General features: G+C 34.5%; 2 protein-coding genes and 1 pseudogene across 4 annotated transcripts; all 3 read left to right on the forward strand.

Annotated features, from left to right (window-relative positions):
* Positions 1–4522: 4522 nt before the first annotated feature.
* On the forward strand, positions 4523–5289 carry LOC140835215 (ATP-citrate synthase alpha chain protein 2-like; annotated as a pseudogene).
* Positions 5290–6420: 1131 nt separating this feature from the next.
* On the forward strand, positions 6421–10920 carry LOC140835216 (protein NSP-INTERACTING KINASE 3-like). 3 transcript variants are annotated; one of them, XM_073200670.1, is made up of 11 exons: positions 6421–6505; positions 7193–7325; positions 7796–7867; positions 8001–8144; positions 8234–8305; positions 8416–8475; positions 8554–8648; positions 8715–8858; positions 8926–9267; positions 9635–10026; positions 10348–10920. In XM_073200670.1, exons 2-11 carry the CDS (start codon positions 7243–7245, stop codon positions 10663–10665), a joined length of 1722 nt encoding a protein of 573 aa, XP_073056771.1. In that variant the 5' UTR covers positions 6421–6505; positions 7193–7242; the 3' UTR covers positions 10666–10920. The 3 variants fall into 3 exon arrangements, with proteins under 3 accessions (XP_073056771.1, XP_073056768.1, XP_073056769.1); XM_073200667.1 differs by lacking the exon at positions 6421–6505 and adding an exon at positions 6586–6811; XM_073200668.1 differs by lacking the exons at positions 6421–6505; positions 8416–8475 and adding an exon at positions 6586–6811.
* Positions 10921–15364: 4444 nt separating this feature from the next.
* On the forward strand, positions 15365–20035 carry LOC140835217 (homeobox protein knotted-1-like 6). Its single transcript, XM_073200671.1, has 5 exons — positions 15365–16032; positions 16299–16418; positions 16509–16620; positions 19356–19579; positions 19665–20035. The coding sequence occupies exons 1-5, from the start codon at positions 15691–15693 to the stop codon at positions 19821–19823; spliced, it is 957 nt and encodes a 318-aa protein (XP_073056772.1). The 5' UTR covers positions 15365–15690; the 3' UTR covers positions 19824–20035.
* The last annotated feature ends 710 nt before the right edge of the window (positions 20036–20745 follow it).

Here is a 20745-nt window from a genome sequence, read left to right on the forward strand (position 1 = left end):
GGTTACCGAATTGTTGCTTTCTGCTCAATGTTAGGTGAGTGGGATCACCTTTGTCTTTATTATTAGAAGACAGCACATGGAATTGTCAACAATTGCAGCTTCAAATTTGGTTGCTGCTTGCATCTGCAGAAGAATAAATGCATTCCTTGTGTTACGGGAAAACTCGCCTATAAATACGAGCATAATTCGTATTGAAAATCTATCCCAAAAAGCAATTCCAAAAGCTTTGTAAACAAGAGAAAACAAAAGAGTTGTGAGTATCTCTTGTGTGAGTTAGAGAAAATATTTTCTCCGTTATACTCGGGCTGAGAGTGTGAGATATTTAGTGTATCATTGTGTACACTTGTTGTAATATTTCTCCTGTTATAAAAGATCAGCAGTAGCTCCGTGGACGTAGCTTATTTTTGGGTGAACAACGTAAATCTTGTGTTCTTGTTGATTATTTTATTCCGCAATTTTTCGGCAATATTATCATCGTGATCGGCATCGCTTCGGGGTAATTCCCCAACAACTGGTATCAGAGCCTTGTTGTGAAAATTTTTAAGAATTCTGAGTATGCTCTGTGGTTGCAGCTTTGTCTGATCTTCCACATCAGAAAAGATTTTTTAGATTTTTTGCTAAGGCTAGATAAGTGATGGCCGGAGATGATGGATCGGGACCGGGAATCAACAAGTTCGACGGAACAGATTTTTCGTTCTGGCGGTTACAGATAAGAGATTATCTGTACAGTAAGAAGCTGCATCAACCTCTATCAGGAAAGAAACCAGAAAAGATGGAGGATGATGATTGGGAGCTCCTTGACCGACAGGTTTTAGGTGTCATACGATTGACCCTAACAAAGAACGTGGCGTATAACGTGGCGGAGGCACAAACCACAGAAGAAGATGATGTCCATTTTATCGGACATGTACGAGAAGCCATCAGCTAACAACAAAGTGCATCTCATGAAGAAGTTATTCAACTTGAAGATGGGAGAAGGTGCTTCGGTGGCAAAACACATCAATGAATTCAACACGATTGTTTCTCAACTAACATCGGTTGAAATTAATTTTGATGATGAGATTCGTGCACTTATTCTTTTGGCGTCTTTACCAAATATTTGAGAACCAATGCGGGCAGCGGTTAGCAACTCTGTTGGAAAAAGAAATCTACAATTCAATGATGTCAGGGATCAAATTCTTGCTGAAGAAGTTCGCAGGATGGATTCGACGAAGGAACATCATCGAGATCTGCTCTAAATCTCGAGAACAGAGGAAGGGGCAGGAGTAGCGAAAAGAATTCTAACCGATGGCGCGGTAGGTCCAAGTCAAGAAATGGAAAAGACAAAAGTAACTTTGAAAAGAATTTGAAGTGCTGGAGCTGTGGTGAGACTGGTCACCTGAAAAAGAACTGCAGATCAACAAAGAATAATGCCAATGCAGTCACTGAGGAAGTACATGATGCTCTGCTATTATCCATGGAAAGCCCTGTTGATTCTTGGGTTATGGATTCGGGAGCTTCGTTTCATACCACTGGTGATCGCGATGTGTTTGACAATTACATCGCTGGCGATTACGGAAAAGTTTTCATGGCTGATGGAAAACCCTTGGAAATTGTTGGTATGAGTGATGTACGGATGAAGATATCAAATGGATCTGTCTGGAAAATCAACAAAGTCAGGCATGTACCAAAATTGACACGCAATCTGATCTCGGTGGGACAGCTCGATGATGAAGGCCACAATGTCATCTTCGGTGATGGTTCCTACTACTGGATATGTGTTCACATTAGGTGGTACAGTTGTAAGCTGGGTGTCTAAGCTGCAAAAGATTGTTGCGCTTTCGACTACTGAGGCTGAGTATGTTGCAGTTACAAAAGCTAGTAAGGAGATGATATGGTTGAGATCTTTTCTGGAAGAATTGGGTCAGAAGCTTGAAGATAGCACATTACACTGTGATAGTCAGAGTGCTATTCATTTAGCAAAAAATCCTGTTTATCATGCTAGGACAAAGCATATACAGGTTAGGTACCATTTCATCAGATCAGTGCTGGAAGATGGAGTCTTGATGCTAGAGAAGATTCCTGGAAGTAAGAATCCAGCCGATATGCTCACAAAGACAGTAACCATTGACAAACTGAAGTTGTGTTCAACTTCAGTCGGACTGCAAGTATAAATGGAGATATATGAGCTGCTGCAATGATGGTGTGAAAACATGATTGAAATCAAGTCTTCAAGTGGGAGAAATGTTAGGTGAGTGGGATCACCTTTGTCTTTATTATTAGAAGACAGCACATGGAATTGTCAACAATTGCAGCTTCAAATTTGGTTGCTGCCTGCAGCTGCAGAAGAATAAATGCATTCCTTGTGTTTACACGGGAAAACTCGCCTATAAATACGAGCATAATTCGTATTGAAAATCTATCCCAAAAAGCAATTCCAAAAGCTTTGTAAACAAGAGAAAACAAAAGAGTTGTGAGTATCTCTTGTGTGAGTTAGAGAAAATATTTTCTCGGTTATACTCGGGTTGGGAGTGTGAGATATTTAGTGTATCATTGTGTACACTTGTTGTAATATTGCTCCTGTTATAAAAGATCAGCAGTAGCTCCGTGGACGTAGCCTATTTTTGGGTGAATCACGTAAATCTTGATTTCTTGTTGATTATTTTATTCCGAATTTTTTCGGCAATATTATCATCGTGATCGGCATCGCTTCGGGGTAATTCCCCAACACTCAATGCTTGCACTATTGCTTGCCGACTCCATCATCCATAGTGCCCGCATATTTTACTTTTTTACTCAGTAAGACCTTACGGATTCTTAATTTGTTTGTTTGAACATGTTCTCTCACTGAGGAAGCCTGATTTTTAGTTGCATTCCATGTTTTTAGCTTAACTTCTATTTTTATTTGTCCTGGTCCCTGGATTCCAGTACTTGCATTGAGAAAATATAATTCATCTCTGATTGAAAGGATCTTTGGATGAATTCATGCCAATACGTTTCTTGACACAGCTCCTTATGCTGTCCTTTTTGCCTGGATTCTTTTTTTTTTAAATATCTTTTGGTATTCTTGTGTTGCTGTTTCACTCCTTTTTCATTAGAATGAAACAAACAAAATGCTCCAATAAGGAGTGATATTGTTATGTGTGTGTGTGGGTGTGGTTGGAGCATATCTTGCCTCACTGTTTTTTTGTCAAACAGGTGGACTTTTACCCTAGTCACCGTCTATTTTGGGGTATGCTATTCATTGCTAAAACCTGCATCCATACACCTCTAAATTAGATCAACAAGTATCAAGAAAGTCATTGAAGTCCATTATATATTTTTGTAATTGGTTGTGTCATTTTGTTCTTATATGAAGATCAAAATCAGATTTTTATTTTTCAGTTTGTGTTTTTGTAGCTAGCAACACTACTCTCCTTTCATGGATGTCTCCATTACTGCCACAGATTCGACCATGATAAAAATCGTCATGTTGGTACAGAGTAGTGAGGCTCCTATATAACACCAAAGCTCGGAGAATATGCAGATGTAGAATAAGTACGACGAAGGTCGTCGCCAAACTGCATCTACTTGGGAATACACTTTACAAATAATTTTTCAGGCAAGTTTTCTCCTGCAGTTATACCATACTCCTAAATATTTATTATTATCCACGCAGGAAAATATGGCATCCAATTTTTAGTTGACTGATAATTAATTCAATGTTAATCTCATTTCATTTTAGGAAAGCTTTGCCAGAGTTTTTGCCTTTTGGGTCATTGCTTCATGTATGTTCATAAAAGCACTAACGAGGAGATCTCAAGTCTTGGATAAGCGCTGAATATTCAGCCAGTGTAGTCAAAGATGTATCACCAAGTGTAACTGAGGATCTGTACTAGAGGATATCAGACTGGAGAAAATATGGAACGAACTGTGAATTTAGTCATCACCATGTTGTGTATATATATATATATATATGTTTTACTTCTTATTATTTCTCATTACACTTTTGTTATAGATGTGTGCTGGGGCTGTCGCACTAACAGATTCTGTCTTCTGGCTTGTACTTTACCCATTTTTTACTGACAAAGATTTCAGATTAAGTTTTAAAGCTAAGTATAAAGATATCAAATTAATCCGCTTGGCTATGTTGTTGTTTGAATTTAGTGATTTTGTTACCTTCAAATGTTCGACTATGCTACATACGTTGTTTTGCTCATTCCACTAAACTACGCGCCAGGGCTCACATGAACCTATTCAAGCTTTAATATTATACTAAAAGTTCGGTCACACTGGTAGTCTGACTACTCAATCGAATGGTCGATTGTGAGCTCAAACTTCGCTTGAATAGAAATGTCAGAGCTGCTGTATATATATTAATGAAATCGATTGTCAAAGTTGATAATAAAAACACTTTAATTGAAACAGTGTCTTGAGATCAAACGGCTTCACAAGCACTCGAGTTTCGCTCGGAGCATGATTTTGGCAGTTTATAGTCACTCGACTCAAATTTACCTCTACTTTGTCTGCATGTGATTGCAGAACACATGCTGGAGTCAAATGCATGCAACATGTTTCACATTATTTCTTTGATACGCATCTTGGCTTTGCCTCTGAGCTCGGGAACTACGCAGAATACAGTGGTGCTCCCAATGAAGAAGAAGTCTTGCAATATGCCAGAGTTGTAATTGATGTGAGGATCATCACTTGCCTATTTTCTTTCTTCAGTGCTCAAGATCTTGGTTGATGGAAGATCTGAGGGCCCTAAAATATACTTTTTTTCATATACTTAAGCTAACATATCAACTAGTGACTTATTTACAGTGTGCAACTGCCGATCCTGATGGTCAGAAACGAGCCCTCGTGATAGGTGGTTGGATCGCCAATTTCACTGATTTCGCTGCCACGCTCAATGGAATTGTTCGAGCTCTGAAAGAAAAGGTACTGATACTTCAGTATCCATATGTTATGTCCTCTCCGCACCAGATGCTCAACTCCTAACATTATTGCTCTGGTTATAGGAATCAAAACTTAAGGCAGCAAGAATGAGTCTATACGTTCGAAGGGGTGCTCCTAATTACCAAAGAGGTCTTGCCAGGATGAGAAGAAATGGGCATTCCTATAGAGGTCTATGGACCCGAGGCAACCATGACCGGTATATGCAAACAAGCCATTGAATGCATCACTGCAGCTGCCTGAACTTTGAATTCATTGTTTATTGCTTTTGGTTTGTAGGAATATAGATTTGAAATTTTTGTGTTTTTAAAACGTGCCATAAATGAGGCTGAAGTCTCCGAGATTACAAATTAATGAATGAAATCTTTCGTCTGTTTTTTGCACAACTGGGGTAATTATCATTCTATAGACCCATTTTAAACTATTTTTTGCAGTACAATACACACAAATCTTATATATATTTTATGTCATAGATATAGCTGTTTTAAGAAATTTACAGTTGTTTCACATCGGGTATTGTTAGTTTGGATATTATATTAAATTTTACTGGAAATGAAATATTTTATTATAAATATTTTTTTCCCTTTTTCGGGTGCATATTATATTACAAAGGATATGAATGAATAGTTTATACCGCTTTTCTAAGGCGACAACAATTCTCTCGCTGGGCATTGGGATTCGACTTTTTAGCAAAGTTTTTGGCATTCAAGTAAATTATTAGGACAATCTTTGTTTTTATTTAAGAAGAAGAAAAAAAATGTTCTCGTAAAATTATGAAACTAACTTGATAATAGTACACAGTAAGCAGCTCATAAAATTTTAGACCACGTCACGTGACCTGCAAAAGTTTCGCTGTAAAAATTTCAAAGGAGAGACGTAGACAAGGCAAAGCATGTGACCTGCAAAAGTTTTTAACCTTTGCCTTTGTGGCTTCCCATTGTCCCCTTCGAATCAATCAAACACGTCTTTTCAGTTCAAACCACTGAATATGAATCTATAAAGTAAGTTTTTTGATCCCCCAAAAATATAGAACTAGCTTTTCCTCCTTATTTTTATAAACCCAAATCTTAACTTAATTAATTTTATAGTACCTAAATAGTAAATATCAACTTTCATTTCATCTTACGCTGTCCCCATCTGTGTCTATGATGCCTTGGACTCTAGCAGGATTTGTATCTTTCTGCCAAATATCATATTGTGTCGTGTGTGAATTACTAATAGAGTGGAAGATGCTAATCTTGAGTGGATATTTTGTGATTTGTGAATAACAATCACGTAATTGAAACTGATTTCTGGATATATTCTACTACGGCTAATGAAATTTTCTGTTGCTCGGTTCAAAATTTGATACAGCGTGGAATTCGCAAGCTGAGATTCCCAATCTCAAGGCCCCTGAAATTTCAGGTCTATTATCTGTTTTTGCAGCTTCAAGAAATTCCCTTCATTTTCTTGGTTTTACTCCGCCAATATTTTTATTGAAGACTCTGTTTTTTTTTTTGGTTCAAGGAGTTCGCTTTTTTTCATCCGGGCTTTCGTTTATTTCACCATGTTCAAAATCAAAGCTGGCAATTAGAGTTGAGGTTGCTTGGAGGTAAAAGTGGGAAAAGTTAGCATTTCTCTACGCGGTAATGGTAGGCTTGCTTTATGAGGTTCTGATTCTGGTGGGCACCTTTTTGGCTGAGGTGTTTGGATAATAATAATTCAATGAATGGAGGATGTGTATCATTGTGAGAATGGCTTATTCTTGAAGCCAAATCAAAAGTTTTCCGAGAAGGTTAAATAAGTGGAGATTTTCAGGGAATGGAAAGGTTGATTTATCTGTTATCGAGCTTGGTGTTTTTTATGTTGGTGGAGGGCTCTTATTCAATTCTATCTCCTTCTGGAGTAAATTATGAAGGTGCTTCTGAAATTTCATATTTTTCTTTTCGCAAAATGGTGAAAGTTTGATCCTATTCAACTTATATATGATTGATGGTTACCTAAAAATTATTTCTTTGAAAGCTAACCCATGTGTATTTACTATAATTGTTATTTCTGCAAATTTTTTAACCAGATTCGGTCTCTTTTCTTCTTAGATTTCACTTCAATTCTCATACTTTAGAGTAGTCATTTTATGTTGCAAATGCACATATTAGTACCATTTATCTTTATTGTTGAAAATGAATGGATAACTACTGTGCTCTGCTTATGAGAAAGAAACAAAGGATGACTACGTATTCATAGTTCTTGGCTGTGACTTGTTTTTAACAAATTATTTGGTTTCTTTAACTGGATGCAGTTGTAGCTTTGATAGCTATAAAGAGTGATTTACATGATCCGTATAATGTGATGGAGAATTGGGATGCGACTTCTGTAGATCCTTGTAGCTGGAGGATGGTCACCTGTTCCCAGGATGGCTATGTTTCTGCTCTGTAAGTTTCTATCACCACTCTTCTTGTTGTAAACTGGAGAAATTTTTCTACCTTAGTGATTTTTCCCGTAATATTTAGCTTCATAATCCAGGGCTGATCCGAGAATTCGGGAGAGGGGACTAGACGGGATTAGACAGTGACTCGGTGGAATTATTATTATTTTTTGGAGGGAGACGTAATTTTCAGACAATTAATTATAAAATTTGGAACTTTTTTCATCTCATAGCCTGCTAGATCCGCTCTGCACTCGGGAGCGAGATTTATCAAAATGAATATCAGTAGTAATTAGTTTTGTTTCCTTTCTTGCTTTTACGGATCTCTTTCACTATAGTTGACGGGAAGAATCTTCTTTCCATCATACTTCTCTATAAGTTAAAATGGGATGTACTCTGAAATGTAACGACGAGGTCATATGAAGTAATAATGTCTGTCACTGATCCTTGATGATGGTAATTTTTGCTTGTTATCAGAGGGCTACCTAGCCTGAGCTTGTCTGGAACCTTGTCGTCTAGGATTGGAAATCTTACTAATCTGCAGTCTGTGTAAGTTATTCCTGTCCACCATGTTCTGTTTATTCTAATTTTTCCTTAAATGCAAATTATTCAACACACTGAATTATTCTTAGAACCGTTGTAACTAACAAGCTGATTATTTCTTCCATTTGGGCATATGTAGGTTGCTGCAAAATAATAATATTACAGGTCCATTTCTGGATGTCATTGGAAAATTGGAAAAGCTTCAAACACTTGATTTGTCCAACAACAAGCTGTTTGGTGAAATACCTGATTCTGTTGGCAATCTGAAGAACTTGAATTATCTGTGAGTTTTTAGGACTTTTGCCACTAAAATTTGGGTCTTTGCATGTTCTTTAGATTGATTCATATTTTACGGTTCTTCGAGCAAGACAGGCGTCTTAACAACAACAGCCTCAGGGGACTGGTACCCAACTCTCTTGCCAAAATCGGAAGCCTTACCCTTGTGTATGTTACACTTTTCGATTTTCCTTTTCCCAATCAATGTTGAGTAAACCAATTAGTTCCATGCATTCTTGAATAATTAAAGACTTAACTTTATTTATGAACTCTTTCAGGGACCTTTCTTTCAATAATTTAAGTGGTCCTTTGCCAAAAATTTCTGCTCGAACATTTAAGTGGGTCATCTTTCTGTTTCTCTTTAACATATCATATCTTGCATTATACTTGTCTCATTTCTGGAATTTCCCTTTCAGTGTAGTCGGAAATCCTTTGATTTGTGGGCTAACTTCGCAGAACAATTGCTCTGTACTCTATCCAGAATCGCCGTTCCCACCAGATGCTGTTAAAGGTATATTTCACTTCCTCCCCGAGCATTTCAGTGCTTCTATGGTCTCTAAATTTCTCTTTTTTCCAGAACAATCAAACTTGGGAGCAAAACGCCATGTTGCCATTGCTTTTGGAACGAGCTTTGCCACTGTGATTTCAATAATCATTATTGTTGGCTTGCTTAGTTGGTGGAGATGCAGACACAATCAGCAGATTTTCTTGGATGTTAATGGTAAGTTCAACTTAACATGTTTGTTGTGTACCAGAGTAGCTTATGAGAAATGACATTATATTGGCAGAACAATATGATCGGGAGGTACGTTTAGGCCACTTAAGAGAATATACATTTAAGGAACTCCGAGCTGCAACTAGCCATTTCAACTCAAAGAATATACTGGGGAAGGGAGGATTTGGTATTGTATACAAAGGCCAGTTGCATGATGGGACTGTGGTGGCTGTCAAAAGGTTAAAGGATTACAGTGCTGTGGGTGGTGAAATACAGTTCCAGACAGAAGTAGAGTTGATCAGTCTGGCTGTTCACAGGAATCTTCTCCGCATTTGGGGGTTCTGCCTGGCTGAAAATGAACGTCTTCTCGTTTACCCATATATGCCAAATGGAAGTGTTGCATCTCGATTAAAAGGTCTGAAATTCTCTTTCCAACATATGAAGCTAATTACTGGCTGCCACTTGTATTTCGAATCGAGCTCATACAAGTGAGGGCTCTACTCAATAGGTTTTGCTAACGTTTAGTTTCTAGAAATTCCACATTTACAAAAATGATTGATCAAAGTTGATAGAAGAGTCTATCATAGACTTATATAGCCTTTCCCACCTCAGCTATAATCATATGTACGACAGTGGTATTGCCAACTCAAAAGTTTAGAGTCTCGACTAATGTACATGAGAGACTATGTATGATGGATTGTTGAAGCCTTGAACATGAGTGATCGGTATAAAATTCTCGTTGTTTACTTGGATATGAATATATGATTAGCTTTTATTTATAGATCATTTCCATGGAAGGCCAGTTTTAGACTGGTTCCGGCGTAAAAGGATAGCATTGGGCACAGCACGGGGATTGACATATTTACATGAGCAATGTGACCCTAAGATTATACATCGTGATGTCAAAGCAGCCAACATTTTGTTGGATGAGGACTTTGAGGCAGTTGTTGGAGACTTTGGACTGGCAAAGCTTTTAGACCATCGGGATTCTCATGTGACCACCGCAGTCCGTGGAACTGTTGGCCACATTGCTCCTGAATATCTATCAACTGGTCAGTCATCTGAAAAAACAGATGTTTTTGGGTTTGGAATCTTGCTTCTTGAGTTGATAACTGGCCTGAAGGCTGTGGACTTTGGGCGGGTGACCAACCAGAAAGGAGTGATGCTGGATTGGGTATGTTTCCTCTCCAACCCTCCTTTTATTGGAAAAATAAGGGCGAATCTATGTGTCTTAGAATGGCAAATATAATTTCAGAGCTTTACGTGTTTGAGATGGGACTACTGTTATCCCACCCTTGCGTTGGATCCTAGTAACATGAAAGGAACTAACTAAAATTTTACGTGAAGAGATTAGCTTGTTTACAAAAACAACTACGAAATCTCGGTGTATTGTCTTATCACCTTTGTTGTATCTGTCCCTGGCTATAGCATCTGTCGTTTTACTGGTTTTTTCTTTTCGTGTTCTCAAAACTCGGTCAAATTATTTCAATTTTAGGTAAAGAAGCTCCATCAGGAAGGGAAGCCAAACCTTATGGTGGACAAAGATTTAGAAAACAATTTTGACAGGATGGAGTTGCATGAAATGGTGCAAGTAGCGCTCCTTTGTACTCATTTCAATCCATCTCATCGCCCCAAGATGTCAGAAGTATTGAGGATGTTAGAAGGCGATGGTTTAGCTGAAAAATGGGAGCAGTTGCAAAATTTCGAGACTCCAAGGTACCGTTCATCTGAGTGTCGTTCTCAAAGATATTCCGATTTCATCGAGGACTCATCACTTGTGGTTGAGGCTGTAGAACTCTCGGGCCCAAGATAGAATTTGATACTCGTGTTCTAGTTCATTGTAAATATTGTTTAATGTCATTACATGTAAAAGGTTAAGAAATTTTGTACAAGGTTTTAGTTCTCTGTTCATGTGGAGAGTCGGAATGATTTTTGCTTCATTAGTCCCATCAAAATTCAGGAATTAATGTTGTGTGTATATGGTGCGATTTATTCGTGAATCATTTTTGTTATATCGAGTGTTTGCTTCGAACTAGTTCAGATAGTGAATTGAACTCGATTATATGTTGTTTTTTTTTTTTAGCTCGAGCTTGATTTGACTGCTTCTTGAGTTACTTGGATATCAAGCGGTCGAGTCAAATGAAGTAAATTTTTTCCGGGGAGTCTCAAACTTCAAATGGATAAAACTATACACAATATGCCTTCGTTTTTTATGCATGCATGGCCTGTCAAATTAATTAAAATATTACACCTCAGTGCATACACATGCACGTCTACATATATTTCATGCATGTACACGTGTGTATATAGGCGGAGCCATGTGTTGCTTTGCCCGGACAGTATATTTTTTCCTGTTTTTTTATAACGCGGTTTTAGTCTTAATTTCTCAATAGAACACCAGCTTAAGGCGGGTTTAAAAAATTCTAGCTCGGCCTAAGTGGAAAGCACGACATGTCAAATCAAAAGAACCTTTAGCCGAATCCACAATGACTTGCCGGGTAGATGCATGGGAATATAAGGTTGTTGGATCAGAATTAATATATATCCCATGCAGAATTTGATGTTCTTGCCCACTCCATTTCCCTAGCTGGCTTTTCAAGATACACCAAATTCTTCGTTCCAACACATTCTTGCTAGCCAGAGTATCGATTTTTTTATGCTGGTTTGGGTTTTAAATAGAAGGCGATCTTGGGAATTGGTGAATGATTAAATAAAGACGCGCCTTTTCAGATTATGAAAATCATTGATGAATAGAATAAAATACATTTATGTGATTACTCTTTTGACTTAATTTCTAAATCGGTGTTATATTTTTCAAATTTGAGACGAGGTAACGTAAAAGAAGAAGTACATGATGTATTAAAACGATGGAAAACAAAAAAACGAAAATTATATATCAGAAAAATTATTGTAGTTTGCTGGAACACATGATACAAATGGTGCGGTTTAAATAACAAAAAATCATTTCCCACCTCCTTATTATCATGCATCACTTTTGATAAAATGGCGGGTTCCCTTTCTTATGTGTGTTTATCAGTGAATCCCACTAATTATCGATTCCCCAAATAAACTAATCTTCCACTAATCACAATATATATAAAACTTTAAATTCCATAAGTCAACTTGATCCCAACCCAAAATGAATATATCGATTGGGTCAGCCCACAGATACATCTGTATTTAATAAATGGCTTGGAATCCAAAATTCGAGTCCGTGAGTACAAATTCAACTATATATGATCATAAATTTTGGTTATTTTTACGATATACATAAAATAAAAATTTGTTATACTGGTTGGTAATGTGAGGTTGTAAATGACAACTTATAAGATTGGTTTTTATAGAAACCTAGAAAAAACTATATATGAAATTTGAGATATATATATATAACAATACATCGACTCATCAACGGATATATGTTAAATCTTGTATCTTAATTTTACGTTCATCTAGTGAACCAGATCAGACAAAGTAAAATCAACAGTTTAGCGTTCGAGAATTTCTCAAGAGATCATTTATCATATTATTAATCTCACACATGTACATTTAACCCAACAATTATGATGAAAATTATAACAATTATTAATTGATGCCCTAATCCAAGATGTATACGAATGTCTCTTGGACTTCAATATAAAATAATATCACTTTCTCCTAAAATGGTTAAGAATATTGTTTATCTTCTGACCACGAACTGTCTCATCCGGAGGTCGGTCGTCGTTACACTGATTGTTTTAAAATTCAGCCACGAGTAGATTAATCTATATATATATATATATATATATATATATATATATATATATATATATATATAGGGCTCCACCAAAATTTAATTTAAACTCTCGAATATGAAATCTGCGTCAAACTGTCGGGAAAATTGGAAAAGCAGAACATTCAAATCATAAAGCGATTATTATTCCCTTCTCGATTGTATAGATTTTTTTTATCTCTAAAATTTTTATATTTTTATTAGTATTTTTTGTTAATATGTTTGTATTAACTGAGTATTGGAGAATGATGAACTATTTTTTTAGGAATTAAACAATGATAAAATACGAATCTTGTTTGTAAATTTTAATTTTTTTAAATTTGTGTGAAAAGTAAAAAATTATTTATAGTTAGGATGGATAAAAGTAATTTATTTTGATGAACAAGGATGAGTACGCTCATTTCTTGGAGGTGACTTTATAATAATTTATATTATATATATATATATAATCCTTTATTTTAATAGACGATGCTTTTTAACATTGCTTGTTTCCCTCTTAATTTCAGGGTCTGAGATTAAAGTGGATGTGAGAGTGCTTAAACAAAAGAACGAGGTTTCCTTAATTAATTAATATTCTAATCATAATTTTTTTTTTTATTTTATTAAGATGTACTTTACACCTTGCTAATGTATCTTTTCGGTTATCTCGGGTTAGATTAAATTAGCTTTGTATTTACGAAGAGTGATGGTTTTGTCCACCCATATATCTCGTGACATAAAATTCACAAAAACATTTCTTTAATAGTATAAAAATATAGAGTGGGTCTCATGTGAGACCGTCTCACGGATCATAATCTGTGAGACAGATCAACCCTACCCATATTTACAATAAAAAGTAATACTCTTAGCATAAAAGGTAATAATTTTTTTATGGGTGACCTAAATAAATGTTCTCTCTCACAAATACGACCCGTGAGACCGTCTCACACAAGTTTTTACCAAAAATATAATCTAACTGTCTGTACTACTAATTACGGAGACTTTTAACGTGGGCCTGAGACTTGCTTATCTCAGACAAAAAAGTACAAAGAAAAAATTAAATCTATTCTATATAAATAAATTATTAAAACTACTCGAAATCGAGGAGACTCGAACCTGATACCAACAAGTCTCAGGGTTTCAACATTAAAAATTCACAAAAACTATCGTGAGATATTTCACTTGTCAATTTTGTGAGACGTATCTCCAAACACACCCGATTAATGAAAAAGTGTTATATTTTATGCTAAAAAATTACTTTTAATTTTAAATATAAGTCGAGTTGACACGTATAACAGAAATAGATTTTTGAGACCGTATCACAATAGACATACTCTATAAAATTCTAGACCTTATAATTAACAATATAATAGCTGGTGGTGATGGTGTAACTCAATTTTTTTAAATCGTACAAAAATATAATCGTCATGATTCAATCGCTAAACCAAACCGAAATAATTATTGTACTTTAATAATGTTTTTCTCAAAAATCGCAATGATCAATTCAACATCCATAACCCTTAATTTAGTATCCGTTTCAATATTCAATTTACGAGTGAAAAAATATATGGATCATGAATGCTGATCGTTCTAAAAAATAAATTCATGTTTTTTCACATATCATGATATAAAAGTTAAAATGAAGTTATAAACCTCAAACAAAACTGTTTTAAAAAATAGTAGTTGATATTATAATTAGCATAAGAATATATTGGTTAGAAGCTGATATTATATTAATAATCTTTAAAAACAATAATGTATGAAAATAATAATATGATTTAGAGTAAAAAAATAAAAGTAGATAAAAATGGTTTATTAGGTAATGGGAGAATGAATGCTGCTCTCAGCTTTAACTGCAAACATATCACATCAAATCAAATCAAATCAGTCAAATCAAATCAATCCGTCAATCAAACATTGCCCCCCCCCCCCCCCAACTTGCTCCTTCTTAGCTTTGCTTATATTACTTTTATTTTTTTCTAAACTCACCCAACCATTTAATTTTTAGTAGCAGTAAAATAAAAATAAAAACAATCGAATCTCGATTTTTACATATTATACAATAAAACTTTATATAAAGTGACGGGAAACGTGAAATTTATATATTTTATTTTAACTAAAATTATACTTTTTTGAAAAAAATTATTTTAGAAAAAATGTAGTTGTTTAGGTGCAGAATTTCATTAAAAAAATGTTTTTTTTTTGTTATATATAGAGCCTCGTTTTAAAGTATTTGTTAAATTTTTTTTTTTTTACTGATAACTAATTAAAATCACTTCAAAAAATTTGAACCATCGTTAACTTAATTGATTAATTTATATTTTTATAATTATCAAAATAAAGATGAACTATTAATGACATGGATGTTGCATAATGTATCTGTACATGTGTATGATAATAATTAGCTTTAGTAGATAAAATCGAAAGTGATCAATATTCGAACTAATTTGAAGAATTTTGTATCTGGAGACATTTAATATTTATTCGATATTTTCAATAACAAATCCCTATATATTTATATTATATATTGTTGGGAAAATTACATTTAGATTATGTAAATATTATGTTTTTTTATTTGATATTATATTACATATCAATTCAAGATTTTAATTTATTAATTAAGTTTTTTTAAGTAACGATAACATGAATATATAAATAATGTTTTAATTCATTAACTAAGTTTTTAAAGTTTTGTGAGTAACGATAACATTATATAAACAATGTTTATGATAACTCAATAAATAATTGAAAATCATCAATTTAAGGGTTTTATTAGAAAAAAATAATTTCAATGATAGTTCCCTCAAGCAGCTTGAAGCCCCAAACCTCGATCTCTCTCACAATTGGTTAATTATATTCTCGAAAAATATAAGCACCAAGTCACGGCCATGACCCTTCCACCACAGCCACAGCCACCGCCGCTACCAGCTGTATCGAGAACTCTGACACTCCGAACAGTCCTGTTGTTTTAGTTTTCTTCCTCGGAGTACGAAAGGATCATCTATTTATTGCTAAAGTGTTGCGTGAAGATTCTTCAAACACATATTCTTTCACTGCAGTGGAAATATTTTACGAGTTCTAAATCAGTATATGGATGAAATATATGGAATTCACTCAACAAACACCGATCATGACTACGCAGACAAGGCTTTAATGTCTCCCGAGAATCTCATAATTCCAGCTGAATACCACCAATATTATTACCCTTCTTTTGTTTACTCCGCAGACCAGCGCCACCGAATTCCGGGGTATGGATCGGAAGGATTGGGATTCCATAGTTCAGTGCCATCTGAATCAGCTTCCATGAATGTTCAGAATCAAAGAGAAGGAGATGATGAAAATGAACAGGCTGATTCGAGGGCGCTTAAGGCCAAAATCGCTTCACATCCCTTTTACCCAAAATTACTTGACGCCTATATTGACTGCCAGAAGGTTTAAATAATTTGAAAATTTTGTTTTTCCCGTACGTGTTTTCGAGAATTGATTCTATTTTGTATGACTTCTCGATCTCTTGATGGATAGCTGATGTACATATTTGATCATGGTTTTGTTGGTTTTTGTGTGATGATTTCCAAATAAAAATCATGGGTTTTTGGTGGATTGTTTAAAAAATATTTAATTTGATTATTTGTATAAGCAGAAGTTTGAAGTCAGCCGAAAATTTCTATTAAACTGTGTTTGTCTTCTTACATCTGAAGGTTGGAGTTCCTCCCGAGATAGCTTGTCTACTGGACGAAATCCGGCGAGAAAAGGATTTATACAGACAAGATACAGTTGCAACGTGCATAGGAATAGATCCTGAACTCGATGAGTTTATGGTCTCTCTCTCTCTCAAAAACATCCACTAAACACACACCAGTAAATTCCATCGTTTGCGCTCGTTGAAATGATTCTTATTTTTTTTGAAGGAAACATATTGTGACATACTAACGAAATACAACTCGGATCTGTCAAAGCCGTTTGAAGAAGCTACATCTTTTCTAAACAATATTGAAACCCAACTCAGCAATTTAAGCATAGGTAATCCCATATTCATGAGTTTTCTCTCAACACTCACAGTTTTGTGCCTTTTCTCTCGGTTGTTTGTGTAGTTTATGAACGAAACCATTTAATTCCTTAATGTCCATGCGTTTGTATTGTATTTAGATTCCGTAGAGAAATCTGACCCTGACAAACGAAAGGGTTTCCCGATTAAATCAATCATCCTACAAGAATCATAAAACCCTTAACTTTGTGGGTTGCCAGTGTTTCTCAAAGTTCTTGCTTTTGTTTAGTTTTTAATAATTTATAATAATAGTAATAGATAGCAAGTGATAACTTTTTATTCACAACTGTTTTCCAGACATTGCCGATCTATATATTTTAATTTATTTATGGAATGTCTGTTAAGTGTTACTGTAACATGTCTTCTCTTTTTTTTGTCTGTACAGTTAAGAGTAAACGTTAAACGAAAAGTCGAGGCGTAATCTACATTTTAAAAAAACACTGCAAAACTGTGGGCACACGTCTCCTTTTTCTGTTGTCTTGGGTTTTCTTTTGGAGTTTTGATTAGGTTCCTTTCCCTATCAATTTTCAAGGATTAGTTTTTATACCCAAGTAACATAATTCTAAAGATTATGTTTTTTAAAAGATCAACTTCTGTTGCAGTGCTTTGGCATATAATTATCATTAGAGTTGGTCTCACCAGCATCATTTACTTCACCTTGAATTTCTAAAAAAAATTAAAGAATGAATGAATGGTGTTTTCAAGATATATAATAGAATGTATTAGTTCCGAATCTTGAAATAAAATCTAGCAGATCAAGGTTCTCTTGGGGTAGTATGATGAATCTTCAGGAAAATGGGTTTTATTGACCATTGTGTTAATGGATTTACCATTTGTTTATTTTTTCAAGGTTTAGGTGATGTAATATCTCACGTTTTCCAGTTAAGGACGTTTAGTTTAGTACCAACAATCTTGATCGTGTTTCGAACCCTATTTGTGATTTAATGTGCGCGTGAAAACAAAGAGTTGCAGCATATAAATCTTGAGAGAGAATGGAAAAATTATAAAGAAAATTTGAACTATATTACTCTTTCGATGGATGAATTTTGGTTCTTGAATTGTGGTGCTATGCTCTATATATATATATATATATATATATATATATATATATATATATATATATATATATATATTATATATATATATATATATATATAACTTTTGTGATAGAGTAATTTAAAGTTCCAATGATTATTTGTTGGCATGAAATACGAGAAACGAGACTTTGGAAAGTGTTTTTCATTGCTAATTGTTGGGAAGTGAAAGCGCTGTGTGTCTTCTTTTTGAGCATGCAGTTAATATAATTAAACGATTTTATTTTATTGTAAATAGAAAGATAATTTACTTGCGGAAGATGAAAAGATGAGTATCTCTAGCTAGAAATATTTAGATATCTTGCATGGATTTAGGATCATAAAACGTATATTTGATTCTGAGAACAATGCTTATTTAAGCATTTTTAAGAATGAATTTGCCTATCCGCTAGTTTTTTTAAGGAAAAAAAACCCTTTTTAAAATTTGAAGATCCATCAGTCCAAACGGACTCTTTAACAGAAGATAAACTGATGTTAACATTGATCGTCCTAGCTGATGGTTACGCTGTAAAGTTGATATTTTTTTTTGACGACGTAATAAATTAGATAAAATGGGGTTTTGATGATGCTGTTATACATAATGTGTTGTTTTAGGGATTATTAGAATCTTTGATGAGTTTTCATTTTCTAAACTCTAATAAATAATTGAGAGCGAAGTGTGTATTTGTATGTGGTTTAAGTATGATTGGGATCTGTTATTTTTTTGATAAAGATTGGGATCTGTTATTAAATCACATGTCTTTTACATTTATATGTGTTGGATGGATAGAGAAAGTTGCACTTTTTGAATTGAGAATTTATCATCTGCATGGAGTGTCAAATTCATTCATATATAATAGTAATTAGTATTAGTGGCAATTAATTGGCTCAAATACCAATGATTTACATGTCCGTCTAATATGGTTGAGAGTTTCATGATGTTTTATCATTGAAATAGATTATTATTATTAATATTTTTAAGTTTTGAGCTCGATTTATCTTTTTAGCCTGTAATGGAGGAGGAGTTGATATAGGCATGCCTGGTTACGTAAAAGATGGGGGAGAGAGACGAGGGGCTGTCGAAGCCCGGGTAAGGCGGGTGGTCGAATTTTCACATGGACGCCCGGGATTTACGCTGAAGGCCCGGCCCACATTCACTATCTTCTTTCCAGATTTTTGCATTAATATTGTCAAATCAAACATTTTCATTGGACGTCGTGCCCATTGTACTGTGGGGTAGCAGTAATTGGGAATCTTGTCTGGGCGTGCATTTTAAGTTTGGAGTCCTTGAATTTGGGCCCATTCGTAGAACCCCATTGGTACTGTGGTGTCCATGTCGAGATCGAGGCCCCATGCTGATGCTTGCCGTTTCTTTTAGCACTAATCTACCTTTTTTCACACAATTTACAGTATGTCAAAATAAAATACATCACTTGAATTTACTTCTTCATTATTTAAATGTGTTCATACAACATGGGAATTAAACCAACACGATTTTATGTTTGACACACACCCTACTATACTTGCCCAAAGATTGATTCACAACCGATTCGAGTCCAATGTCTGTTAAAACATTAGTTTGCGAGATCAAATCTCATGATAGTAGTTGCATTGATCAATTAAGTTTATTATTTTAGACGATGGGGGCTTATCGTCGGAAGAGGATTTAAGCGGAGGTGAGATAGAGAATCAGGGCGAAGATCGCGGGCTCAAGGACAGGCTTTTGCAAAGGTATGGTAGCCATATTAGTAGTCTAAAGAAAGAGTTTTCTAAGAAGAAGAAGAAAGGAAAACTACCGAAGGAGGCTAGGCAAATGTTGCTAGAATGGTGGAATGTTCACTCCAAATGGCCGTATCCAACGGTTGGTATCCCATATTCTATTACTTTATTTTTGTTGATTAACCACTATAGGGATAGGGAGACTAAAGCTTTATGTTTATGTGCAGGAGGCGGATAAAATATTGTTGGCGGAATCGACAGGATTAGATCAAAAGCAAATCAACAATTGGTTCATAAATCAAAGGAAACGCCATTGGAAACCATCCGAGAACATGCAGTTGGCCCTAATGGAGAATCTCTCTGGTCATTTTTACGCTGGAAATTAATTGACCCCAAAACAAGTGGGGAAAAAAGGAATTGATCTTTGTATATTTCTTAGAAATAATCCATCCTACTCACAATATACAGTTGTAATTTTCGAATTATTAATAGATGATCGGTTTAGATATGGTTTCTATCTTCGTGACTTTTATGTTATCACATGGAATATGATTCGTGCCTCCTAATTTTTCTGATACAAATCATTTTTGCCTGATTATATTAGATGAAATGTGATTTAGAGTCCGTTTGGTATAAGAAGCTACAATTAAAAAAGTGTTTTTTTTTTTTAAAAAAAGTGTTTTTTTAATTTTTAACTTGTTTGGGTGGGCTTCTAGTGCTTAAAAAAGCACTTATTTAAGTTGAAAATAGAGCTTTTTTAAAAGCCCTATTTTAGAATTTTTTCCACTAGCTTTTTCAATAACCTAAATTAATGAGTTAAAAAAGCACTTTAATGATATGTATCCAAACACATTTATTAATTTAAAAAGTGCTTTTTATCTATTCATCCAAACACAATATTAACACAACTTTTACTTAAAAAACACTTTTAAAAGCCAACTTAAAAAAACACTTTTTTAATCAAAAAACTTTTGATACCAAACGGGCTCTTAGTTTCATACGTCCGAAAAAGTTCTTCTTATGCCACACGTGATGTTTCCTCCATACATCAAATATATATATATATATATATATATATATATATATATATATATATATATATATATATATATATATAGTACTAGGAAGCACATTGCAAGACGTTTAGGGTTTTATGTAGGAATAGTTTTCTTGTGAGAAGGTTTTACGAATCTTATCTGTAAGACATGTCAATCATATCGATATTCACAATAAAAAGTAATACTTTTACCATAAAAAGTAATATTTTTTCATGGATGACCTAAATAAGATATCTGTATCACAAAATAC

Source organism: Primulina eburnea, chromosome 6, assembly GCF_022965805.1.
Source record: "Primulina eburnea isolate SZY01 chromosome 6, ASM2296580v1, whole genome shotgun sequence".
NCBI classification, from domain to species: Eukaryota; Viridiplantae; Streptophyta; class Magnoliopsida; order Lamiales; family Gesneriaceae; genus Primulina; species Primulina eburnea.

Coding starts and splice junctions, on each gene's coding strand:
- LOC140835216 (XM_073200667.1), top strand. CDS start 6,715: ATGGAAAGGTTGATTTATCTGTTATCGAGCTTGGTGTTTTTTATGTTG. Junction 8,859..8,925: donor GATTTTCTTGGATGTTAATG/GTAAGTTCAACT, acceptor TTATATTGGCAG/AACAATATGATCGGGAGGTA. Junction 9,268..9,634: donor TGTTGCATCTCGATTAAAAG/GTCTGAAATTCT, acceptor TTTTATTTATAG/ATCATTTCCATGGAAGGCCA.
- LOC140835217 (XM_073200671.1), top strand. CDS start 15,691: ATGGATGAAATATATGGAATTCACTCAACAAACACCGATCATGACTAC. Junction 16,033..16,298: donor CCTATATTGACTGCCAGAAG/GTTTAAATAATT, acceptor TTACATCTGAAG/GTTGGAGTTCCTCCCGAGAT. Junction 16,621..19,355: donor ACTCAGCAATTTAAGCATAG/GTAATCCCATAT, acceptor TTATTATTTTAG/ACGATGGGGGCTTATCGTCG.